Consider the following 12,610-nt stretch of genomic DNA (forward strand, 5'->3'; position numbering starts at 1 on the left):
GTCCAATATTTTAAAACTCATAGCTCGACCAATAAATATGGGCTCAATCGATCCAATTTTGTATCAAACCAGGATTTGCAGAGTGGGTGGTTAATTTCCATCGTGGCGCATCCTCGCTAGTACCAAAATCAGAAATCCCATCACGCATTTTTCCCAATTAGTTCAGTTCAGTTCAGTTCAGTTTTAGTGCATTACCATGTACCAATGCACTTTCGGTCAATCGGGACGGTACATTCAAAATGGAGCGGATGACATTTTGGTTTTAAATATAAAATTTTATTGGCAAATGTCAGTGAGGTGCCTCCCACAATTACGGGCAAAAGTAGACTGCATGTTATTTGTATGCATTTATAGTGCTATTGCATAAAGGAATAGCATATCATGAAAACGGCAATCATGTAAAGCGGTTCGTTAAAAAGGAGACCGCCTATACACCTATCCGACTTCGCCATTACTGCGGTGTCCCCGATGTAAAACTGCGGTGTCCTGAGGTCGGGGTTCTATCCATTATTTATTGTGTGCTATACAGAATTGTACCCGGGAATTGTACACAACAGTGATATTCAATACACAATCATGAGTATTGAATTACGAATTAAATCTCCCGCTCTGGTACATCTGTGTTGCCGTCAATAGAGGGCCAAATGCAGTAAACGCTTCTCGGATTGGTGTATACAATTACTATGATTAAATTATTTCTCTCGCTCGACATATGAGGCTATTAAAACCGTGGCATTGTTGATTTGCTTTGTTGGGAGTGGACTTCAAAAATATGATATTTATGATGCTTTTATAAGGCTTATTATGCAGACCTGTGCAACTTACTTGCGCCTTATCCCATTCCATCGTTACCCTTGTAGCGTGTCTCCACACGGAGCGATTATTTACACAAACGATGTGAAATGCGATGATACTTCAATGATGAAATGCTAAGAAGTGAATACATACCTTCACAGTGATCATAAGAAGGGCAACATTCGCCGTCCACATATTCTGCTTCACAGCTGTCGTATGAAGGTGACACACACAAAATAGAGTTACATAAAGACTCTCCTTCTGAACAGAAACAATCTGAGCATGGGTCCGACGATGGGATTGGTTGGCCTTCGTTAATGGGGTTGCCGTTTACATCTTGACATTCATCTATGAAAGGCCCTGTAAGTGATAATAGCATAGCGCTCTTTCTTATATTACTTGCAATTGCGCTATTTTGACATTTGTTTCTACACATAATTGCAATATTAGCACTGCTATTATCAAATAGTGCTATTTTCGCTACTGTCAGTGTCTTTTTTAGACTTTGAGAAGGAAATCATTATGCGGAAAAATTGCACAATCAATACATTTTCACTTTACCACACCACTCGCGGAATAGCGCAATTATCACTAGAGTGGATAGGTAAAGTGAAAATCTCAAAATTGCTCAATTTAGCGCAATAATTGTGCTATTATCATAAGCCATTTTTCAAAAAATAGCGGAATAAAGTTGTGCAATTATCACTAGAGTGGCGACGTAAATAATATTTTCATGATAATAATACTTTCATAATTGCAATGCTTAGTTCATAATTGCGCTAATTTCAAAATGTGGTTGATAATTGCGCTAATTTCAACAAGTTATTATCATAATTGCGCTATTTTCATTGAGCATTTTGAAAGTTTCATAATTGCAATGCTTAGTTCAAAATTGCGCTAATTTCAAAATGTGGTTGATAATTGAATACCTGAGTGGAAGAAGGGCCCAACTCCATCAAAACTGTTTTTGAGATATTAAGAAAAAACTTAATATTTGGAAAAGTTTCATAGACAGAATGTTCTCATCTTCAGGGGACCTTTAATACATGAACATACAATATCACATACATTTGAAATTATATATGATGTTTCCATGGCAATGGTACATGTCTTAATGCGAGCTGGAGTTGGGCCCTTCTTCCACTAATATACTGCAAGTGCCAGTTCCGTAAGCAGATGTGTTATAAATAGCTACAGAAATTTAATAATTATCCTTTAATTGCACAAGTAGAAGCATGTAATATGTTAGCAAGAAAGTTTATTGTAATGAAAAGCAGATTTCATGGATGAACAAAATTCCCCTTTAACCCAATATCTGTGGAAGAAGGGCCCAACTCCATGGAGTTGGGTCTTTCTTCCATGAAAACCATGAATAAGTGTACCAGGAAGACTATTTAGAGAGTGGATTTTGGCTCATCTTTCACACACAAGGAAGAACAGTCTGCTGGCAATAAAATGCTGGACCGAACTCATTTTTGTAAAAAAATGGAGTTGGGCCCTTCTTCCACTCAGGTATTCAATTGTGCTAATTTCAACAAGTTATTGTCATAATTGCGCTTTTTTCATTTAGCATATTGAAAGTTTCGTAATAATTGCAACAACGTTTAAATTCATAATTTGCGCTATAATTTCAAAGCCTCACATTGATAATTGCAGATTAGCAGTCAGTGTTGCTATTCTTTGATATTATGGTTATTGTCAGTTCCAGCGCTTTTATGCTTCATCTGGTAGTATGGAAAAGACTGAAGAATTTAGTTATTATCATAAATGGCGGATACAAATAGGTGGCCCGTCATACAAATGTTATCATTACTATATACTGGCTTTGCCGTGATCCTGACCCGGGGGTACTCAAGTTTGGTTTTGGTAGGGACGTGCCGCTGAGAATTTGAAAGTGGACCCATAAATATACCAGTTTTTCAAGAAATTTGGACCCATTGATATACCAAAGTCAAAATTTTCGGCCGAATTTAACCCAAATTGTCTTAGTTTTTACAAATTTTCCCAAAATTTAGGGAAAATTTAGAAAATTTTGGCTAGGTTAAGGAAAAATTGGGCTATTTTCCGAAAAAATTGAGAAAATTTTAAAAAAAGGACCCATTCATATACCAAAATAGGCTTTGAAAAAGGGTCATTCATTGATATACCAAAAGGCTGAAAATGCTACCCATATTTGCGGCACGTCCCCGTATGGTCATTTGTACTGAGAACCCCCCCCGGGATCCTGACCCTCATTCTCAATTTGATGGGCGAAAATGGGGATGTGGTGATTGACCGGAGTCTTACGCAGATTGAAATTTTACATCTCGAACAACTTACCACCATCGCAATTTCTTTCATCGGAAAGGTCACCACAGTCGTCGTCACCATCGCAGATAAACCAGTCCCATATACACACTCCATTATCACACTGGAAGTCTGTCGATTCGCATGTTTGACCTACGTCGTCATTATTAACACACAAGAACACAATTATGATATCGTCATGATTTCTGTATAATGCTGATTAATAGACGACTACAAACCGTCCCTATTATTTTAGACATTTTCAAACCAACATCAGAACGTCCAGGTCACCGTCACGTGCACCAGGAACATACGCGACTGTCTTTGGAAAATTTCGATTTGAAAACGTCTAGATATAACGTGCATCATGGTGCATTGCGAGTTCCGCTGAGCACGAGTCTGCTTCGAAAAATCGGCAAAGTCACCTTGCGTAGTCCGAATAATAGAACGGACGATTCGTCGGTTTATTGTTGTCGGTATGAGTTAATCACAACAATATATTATAGGAAAATCATATTTCATCTCTCTTGGCAGCCTAGAATTTGTGTAATTATAGTAACTCGTCTACCAAAGAATGTCCTGGGTTTGTCAACTCTGCAGTATTTTATGACATATAGTACAAATTGTGTTTTCTCTTACGTAATGAGTTTCTTTGGGAACTGATTCAGACCCGGAGGGGTGGGGTTTCTCCCTGGTTGAAGTTGTACTTGGATGTCACGGTTCTGGGGTACCTTTTCAGTAGTGATTGTATATCGATGGGTGGGTTTTCAGGGGAGACCAATGTGCCGGCGCATTTGGGCAAAAGGGCCCCTAAAAGCGCCGAATTAGGGCAATTTGGGTGTTTTGGGGTGTTTTTTGTACAAAATTGGTATACTGCTGGGTGACAAAATCAGCAAAAAGTAGGTATAGAGAAAGTCAGCATCCGAAAGTTTGCGTAACACATACCCGTAAGAACCCCCTGGGATTCAGGCTTTTTGAATAAACCCCTTAATATCTCCACCAAAACAAAGGTTACCCCCCCCCCCATAAGATACACGTTGAAAATTCCAACTTACTGCATCCAACCTCGTCCGCCGCATCAGCACAATCAGAATACCCGTCACATACTTCTTCGTTGCCGATACACTTCCTTGAATATGGATATTCGCATTCATATGAGTCACTGCTGCATGCTACGATGTAAATCAGATAGATTGAAACATTAAATATGATAATGAAGCCAGGCGGTGATGGAAGCGATATCGCCAATTTTGAGGTCGCCATTGGATTAACACATAATCATGAAATCAATTCTAAATTTGTTATGTGGTGTAAAAGCAAAATTATCTTACTCTAAAACCGTTGGGGTACGACAATGTACCACACTGTAAGTATGTTAATTTTCCATTTGTAATTGCTAACCGTTTTATCTGTCAGCCCTGTATCTTCGCCATCCTCGTACGTCACGTGTTGCGCTTCCTATGCCGCCTGGCTTTGACAGCTGTCAACTGCCACTGCTGTGGTGCACAGTGGTGGCACCAGGAATTGTTTAGTCGGGGGAATGGGGTGAGGAATGAATTTCGTGGGGTGGGGGGCAAAATCTGCCGCAACAAGTTGACATGTTCGTAATTTTTGGTTTTTAAGGCTGACAAGGAGGATAGCAAACTTGGGGGGGCAGAAAAACTTGGGGAGTGGCAAATGTTCTCCATAGTGCCGCCAACGGTGGTTTAAGTCTATCTGATACACAATCGGATGTATGCGTAATTAGTATGCAGTGTGTGTTCAGTATATTAGTAAAGTATAATATACTATTGATATGAAGGGACACGATCACCAAATTATTGTGTGGCCGTCAGTTGTGAGGAGCTGTGCGCTCTGGAGGTGGGAGTGTTGCTAGTTCGTCGCGTTGCTGATGGGGTCTTCCGGTCGGGGATAGGACGTTTGGAGAGGGAGTGAATTGTTGGACTTATGAAGCAGGGTTTGCCAATGGTATGATATCTAACAGTCCTGATGAAATTATATATGATTTGATGTAATGCTTTTGAATGTGCAATATATGTATTTTATATGTTTTCTAAGTTATAAGGACTTCCCTAAGACTTTAGAAACATATCGCACATTGCTGTATTCGGTCAAAATGGCTTATTACGTACGAAAAGATGCAGTTTTGAAAGTTGCACTTTGGTCTACTTAAATCTTACAAATGGAAGCAGAATGTAATCTGCAGTAGGTCATGCCTACATAATGTACTAGTTAATTGCAACCCCGGCCCCTGGGTACCCGGGAATGGCCGGGACTTGGGCTGGGGATTTTTGTTTTAAACTGAGTTCAACTCCCCGGGTAACACTTGACCAAGACTCGGACCCCCGCACAGGATATCCAATACAACCCCGGGTACTCCTAAGCCCAAATTTCTGGCCCTGGGCATCGGATTTTGGCATAGATTTTTGGTTTTATAACGAGGCGACACATTAGAATTAGTTTGAATGAAATTATGAAAAATGCTTTGGTCGGTCGCGTCGTTAGTCTGAATGTAAAAAACGGTGGTTAATCCGACACGGCGCTAGTCCGAATATGAAAAACACGGCCATTTAATAATCTGAAGCAAATAGCTCCATCCTAGTGGGCAAACCTGACGTTGAAATCACGTTGAAATTACGTTGAAATTTCGCCGTCAAAATCAATTTCGACGTTGAAATCAGGTTGAAATCACGTTGTATTTGCAAATGGACTTCAACCTGATAGGACTATAGGGAATTTTTCGCTATAGTCCTATGCTATTTTACTAAAATAAACATGACAATATAAATTAAAACAAAAACAAAATATTGAAGTAGATAAAAATGAAACGATGTCAATGATCAGAAGTAGTCTTACGATATAGGTTTCTCGCTCAATTCCAAACTTTGTACGATTAATTTAATACAGGCGTAAGTATCAAGGGGTCTTTTGGTTAGAATTTTTTTATTTAGAAAGGGGCAAATAGGAAAATGATAGGGTCGTTGGGGAGGTTGATATAAATAGGAGGCCCTTTATAGGCCCCATCATACTAATATTGTAATTTCTACATACTGCCTTCAGTGTGATCTCGACCCTCATTCCCAATTTGATGGGCGAAAATGGGGATGTGGTAGTTGACTAGAACTATATGCAAATTGAAATTTTAATTCTTGAATAACTTACAGCAATTTCTTTCATCGGAAAGGTCACCACAGTCGTCGTCACCATCGCAGATAAACCAGTCCCATATACACACTCCATTATCACACTGGAAGTCTGTCGATTCGCATGTTCTACCTACATCATCGTTAATAACACATCATGACATAAGAACACAATTGTGAGTGGACACTACGAATGAGCCGTAAACTCGGCAAATTGTATTCTGAGATACAGTGCAAAATGTTCGAACAGGTCGTATTCATAGGTGTCTGAATTAGGCGCGACATGTTTCTCATTTGATCTAATCATTAAATAGCTCAAGTCTTTGCTTGCTTTGGCTAAATCCTGTTCAAGTGGTTGGTTACAATTGCATTGTATTTTGTCTAAGTATCATGTATAACCAACAAAAAGAGACACACGTAAAACCGAAAAAAGTTACCATTTTGTTGAAGGAGCAGAGTTCAACAAACAAAACGCGGGCGTTCTTAGATCGCGATGTTCCACACGTCTTGCGAGGACCGTGCGTTTATACGGCGTTCTAAACCTGCATACATATTGCGGTTTCAAGCTGGATTGTGCTCCTTCGTGACGAAGGAGCGCAAGGCGGCTGGAACCAAGATCTGGTCACAAGAGGGCGAAACACTTGACATGTAATTGAATACCTGAGTGGAAGAAGGGCCCAACTCCATGAAAACTGTTTTTAAGATATTAAGAAAAAACTTTATATTTGGAAAAGTTTTATAGGCAGAATGTTTTCACCTTCAGGGGACCTTTAATACATGAACATACAATATTACATACATTCGAAATTTTATATGATGTTTCCATGGCAACGGTACAGCTCTTTATACGATCTGGAGTTGGGCCCTTCTTCCACTAATATACTGCAAGTGCCAGTTCCGTAAGCAGATGTGTTATAAATAGCTACAGAAATTTGGTAATTATCCATTAATTGCACAAGTAGAAGCATGTAATATGTTAGCAAGAAAGTTTATTGTAGTGAAAAGCAGATTTCATGGATGAACAAAATTCCTCTTTATCCCAATATTTGTGGAAGAAGGGCCCAACTCCATGGAGTTGGGCCTTTCTTCCATGAAAACCATGACTAAGTGTACGTGGAAGACTATTTAGATTGTGGATTTTGGCTCATCTTTCACACACAAGGAAGAACAGTCTGCTGGCAATAAAATGCTGGGTCTAACTCATTTTTGTAAAAAATTGGAGTTGGGCCCTTCTTCCACTCTGGTATTCAATTGTAAGTGGTCTCTGATAATAATGTCTATCTCAATACTGCATTCATTTAATTTTGACTAAAAATTAAGGTTAATTAACATCTATAATAAATTACTGAGTTTGGCATATTGGTAAGGCTAAATCTTCTACGTTTTACATTATTTCGGAAAACGGATTTTTGCGTTGCGTAGAGTAAGTTTATCCGCACCCCAATAAAACGTCCAATTTTTGTTTTTGTTTACATTAATGGTGTCAAATAATGTTAATTATTTATTTATTTTATTTATTTTTTTATTTATTACACTTTATCACTGGTATATACAATAATTATAATATAACATCAAAATATATTGCACATGAATATTCAAAAGTACATACAAAAAAAAGGAAGTAGGCCTATAAATACAATTTTGCACCAGTGAAAAGCAAGGACTAACAGGTGCAAAGCACCTCTAGGACAGTCCCACTAAGGATCAAAACAATGAGGACACCCCCTCCCCCCTCCCAAAAATTTGGAAAAAAAACCCCTACACAAGCCTACAACCAGAACACTGGCAACATGTTAATTAGTTTAAAAAGCACTGACAGCTCCCTACAAGCTAAGACTTTTCACACCAACACAATACACTAATGTTGACATAGCCTGAAATAGCTTGAAATAAGCCTTCTGTGCTGTCATCGGTGTGAGAATAACATGCCTGTAGTCTCAACTATTACATGACACAGTAGAAACTCAATTAACATCTATTGTTTATTCAACTAATTTATCAACATTATCACGTCAGTGTTCAAACTTAAAGGATGACTGCTTAGAGAACCTTAGAGAGCCTATTGTCAATAGTCAAGTGTTTGTTTATTGAATTAGTGCTTTTGTGTAAATTAACCAGGGTTGCCAAACTGCGATTTGGTAGCCCAAATGGGTGGCTTTTGAAGATTTTCCGCGCAACTTTTGACAATTTCCTGTCCAATAGAGACAGATGATTAAGAAAAATAGGTGACTTTTTAGCAATGCAGGTTCAAGTCTGGTAAGGCTCACTGTAACTCACAGGTAATCAGTGTGAGAGTAAGTGTACTACAAAATAGTACATTAATTTTTATTATTCCGAGACTGACCGCTAGTGCATCTTAAAATTAAATGCATTACAGTGCTTCCGAAATACCAAATATTTTGGTAGTTTAAGGACCATTACATGCATATCATGACTTATTTTCAAAATGATACTTTCCGTGGTGAAAATTGGTCGCGTTGCTTGAACCTTCGCGACGCCGTACAAATTTCAACGTGGACCGTGCGTATATACCCTGCGTTTTTATCAAAACCCGCAAATCGCAATCTCTTTCTCTGTAATATACGGCCGATCTCGCACATACTTAATGGACAACCTGTACGTATGAGCCTCGCGTATGAATGAAGTCAAATTTAGGCCTCCACCCCGTCATACCAATATTGTCATTTCTACATACTGGCTTCGTCGTGACCTTGACCCTCATTCCCAATTTGATGGGCGAAAATGGGGATGTTGTGATTGACCAGAGCATTACGCAGATTGATATTTTAATTCTTGAATAACTTACCATCGCAATTATTTTCATCGGAAAGGTCACCACAGTCGTTTTCACCATCGCAGATAAACCATCTCCATATACACACTCCATTATCACACTGGAATTCTGTGGAGTCACATGTTCCACCTACACAAGAACACAATTATTATGACATCATCGTGATTTCTTTATAATGCTGATTAATAGATGACTACAAACCGTCCCTTTATCATAGACATTTTCAAACCAACATCGGAAACGTTCTGGTCACGTGCACCAGGTACGTACGCAGCGTAATAAAACTTACGCCCGCGTTCTTAGCTCGAGTAAATTCACATATTAAGCATGTTGAGCGCTTGCTAAAATAAATCCACATAAACGCTCGCCAGTGACAACTAGCGTAAGTGGTGCATGCAGCTGTGTGATGATCCGAAATTTAACGGTTATCACTAACTAAAATCTATCTTTTTGAAAACGTCTATATATCGTACATTGCGTGTTTCGCAGGAGCGCATGTCGCTGAAACGTTTTGAAAAATCGGCAGCATCGCCCTCTGTAGTACATATATTATAACGGAATGCGGACGACGGGCGGTTTATTATTGTCAGAATGTGGTGATCACAGCAATATATTGTATACAAATCCGATTCCACGTATTCGCTGTCGTAGTGCACGTTAGTAACCATTGGTTACTGCTCCAAGCCTGGGCTCATACACCTGTTCCGAATTTTGATATGCATAGGCTTTGTGTTGTGATCATTTCGATCAGTGGTTCGTAACAAAGAAAGCGTGATCCAGTTGACCTGGCAACGGCCATATTGTAACGTGTACTACGACAGCGAATTCCTACACCTCAATGGCAGCCATTGACGGGGGACATCCCACTAGACTGCGGAACTCAGTCCTCAATGATAGTCAGTCATTTATCTTTTGGTCGTTATATGACTATCATTTGAGGGACTGGGTTGTTATAATATATCTTCCGAGGTGCAATTTCAGACAATAGCTGGGGATTAGTGGGGCAGAGGTTATCTATTGAATCCTTTCATGACCACTGAAGCATAGTCATGTCTGCCAAGGACACTCGGCACAAATTGAAAGACCATGTCAACTCTCGACAAAAGAATGCATGCATGTCAGGTCATACGACACCAATTTGGTTTTTGTTATGACACCAATTTGGTGTTTGTTATGCTCCTCGAAATTAGTACCTTACGGTCTATGTCTGACATCCCACCTGAAGTGTGAAATGATGCAGGCTTTGCGGGAATTTAAAATTGTGATCTATCACACGTGTGACAAAAGGATGTTGAAAGTTTACAATGCAATACAACAGCATCACCTTTCCTTCCAATTGCGAATGATCGGTACCCCCAGTAATAGCGGAATGAATTCTGACCATCACTTAGCTCGTCGGATTATGGTATAGGAAAGACATATTTTATCTCTCTTCACAGTCTAGAATTAACGTCATTAGCGTAACTCGTCTACTAAAGAATGTCCAGGGTTAGGTTGTCAACTCTGCAGTATCTAATGACATTTATGCTCTAATTATACACGTACTTATGTTTTCTCTTTACCGTGTTAACGCAATGAGTTTCTTTGGAAATAAATAGATGCCTTTAGAATGACACCCGTAATATCTCATCCGTTTAATTCCAAGATACTACATTTTGCGTTTTATTCAACCTGGCTAAACCATTCAGTGTTGAATGATGCCCAGAGGCCATGGTAGGGTGTACGAACAGCTAAGCGTTACCCTGGTCGGAACTGGCCGCGAAGTATTTGTCATCATTATTTGGCCCATAATTCAAAATAATGGAGAACATCAATAGCGGATAAATAAGAATTTTGCCTCCACCGGGGATCGAATCGAGGACCTCTTGCAACAAAGTCAAAGACCTTCGGTTAGTACGTGAGGGTCATAAACTGCGTCTAAGGATTAATCAAACACACTGCGCGAGGTCAAGGTTGAACTAGGATTTTAAAAATGATTAGGCCTATTTTAACAATAAGGTTCCCGGGGAATATTAGTGGAAATATTGGTACGGGGATGTGCGGCAGATTCGGGATGTATTCTTTGTCATTTTGGTTTATTGATGGTCTTCACTTTCATGGAATTTGGTTCAAGAAAGGCTTTTTCTCGCAAGAGTTCCGGCCAAATGTCATCGTTTTATAGCAATATTATAGCTAAAATGTTCCAAAAAGGTGTATAATATCGGGTCGGTTTTTGTACAATTTGGTTTAAAGTCTGGTAGTATTTCGGAATCCCAGCCAAGCATCCCCACTCAAACCAAAGTTGGGACCCCTGGGGGAAAAGATACACGTTGAAAATTCCAACTTACTGCATCCAACCTCGTCCGCCGCATCGGCGCAATCAGAATACCCGTCACATACTTCTTCGTTGTCGATACACTTCCTATAGCTTGGAAATTCGCATTCATATTCGTGAGGATAGCCTACGATGTAAATCAGAGAGATTTAAACATTTAATATGGTGCAAGCTTCCACATCACTAATAATAATAAGACGACTACTACTACTACTACTACTACTACTACTACTACTACTACTACTACTACTACTACTACTACTACTACTACTACTACTACTACTACTACTACTACTACTACTACTACTACTACTACTACTACTACTACTACTACTACTACTACTACTACTACTACTACTACTACTACTACTACTACTACTACTACTACTACTACTACTACTACTACTACTACTACTACTACTACTACTACTACTACTACTACTACTACTACTACTACTACTACTACTACTACTACTACTACTACTACTACTACTAATAATAATAATAATAATAATAATAATAATAATAATAATAATAATAATAATATAGTCGTAACAGTATTATATCTAATATTAACATATAACAACAAAGTGGTGTTTTATTGTCGGCCCAGAGTCAATCCTTAAATTACCAATAAAATATGGAATATTGCGGAATGGTTCATCTACTAATCAAAGCAAAAATTAACACTTTGGCACAACATTTCGAATTTGAATACTTAACCTCTTCTCAGTCTACCGGTTGTGAGGGCCCTACTTAGTTGCTATTTTATGTAACTGATCCTGTCACTGCACTGACGCTGACTCAGTGCAGTACACAACACATTTTCGGGACTAAATTAAGTTGAAAAGCAATCAAATTATAATACATATTCCTTGAACATTGTGATTATCAACAACGTAAAACACCGTGATCGGCCAGACAACGGTCGAGATGCATGCGAATACGTTTCGTACACAAACCTGTCCAATTCGACACCAAAACAGTGCCTAAACTAAAGCCACGCTCAAAATCACTTTGTACTTAAATCCACACCTCCAGATTTCAGTTTTAGGTTGAGACATGTTTTCTAGAAATTCACAGAAAACTGGATGACGATATTGGAAAAAAAAACAGACGTACTGTTTACTATCACTATGGAAAATCTCGTCCTGAGACAAATTTGGATCGCACTCAGCCACACATGCACAACGAGCAAGATACATGCGAATACATTACACAGACCTGTTCAATTCGGCACGGAAACAGTGGCTAAAACAACGTTCAAAAATCACGTTG

The 12,610-nt window shown here is 38.9% G+C and overlaps 1 protein-coding gene across 10 annotated transcripts in view; it reads right to left on the reverse strand.

The window, feature by feature from the left end:
- LOC140135457 (uncharacterized) overlaps window positions 1-12,610 on the reverse strand; it is a 70,200-nt gene that overhangs the window by 13,086 nt on the left and 44,504 nt on the right. For 8 of the 10 annotated variants that reach the window (XM_072156956.1, XM_072156957.1, XM_072156959.1 and 5 more), the window contains 6 exons: window positions 11,346-11,459; window positions 9,031-9,147; window positions 6,244-6,357; window positions 4,137-4,253; window positions 3,115-3,234; window positions 949-1,155 (listed from right to left, as the gene is read on the reverse strand). In XM_072156956.1, coding sequence (XP_072013057.1) covers window positions 949-1,155; window positions 3,115-3,234; window positions 4,137-4,253; window positions 6,244-6,357; window positions 9,031-9,147; window positions 11,346-11,459 — 789 coding nt within the window. The remainder of the gene's footprint in view (window positions 1-948; window positions 1,156-3,114; window positions 3,235-4,136; window positions 4,254-6,243; window positions 6,358-9,030; window positions 9,148-11,345; window positions 11,460-12,610) is intronic. The other 2 variants (XM_072156955.1, XM_072156958.1) reach the window with 2 other exon arrangements.

The sequence above is a fragment of the Amphiura filiformis genome, chromosome 16 (genome assembly GCF_039555335.1).
Source record: "Amphiura filiformis chromosome 16, Afil_fr2py, whole genome shotgun sequence".
NCBI classification, from domain to species: Eukaryota; Metazoa; Echinodermata; class Ophiuroidea; order Amphilepidida; family Amphiuridae; genus Amphiura; species Amphiura filiformis.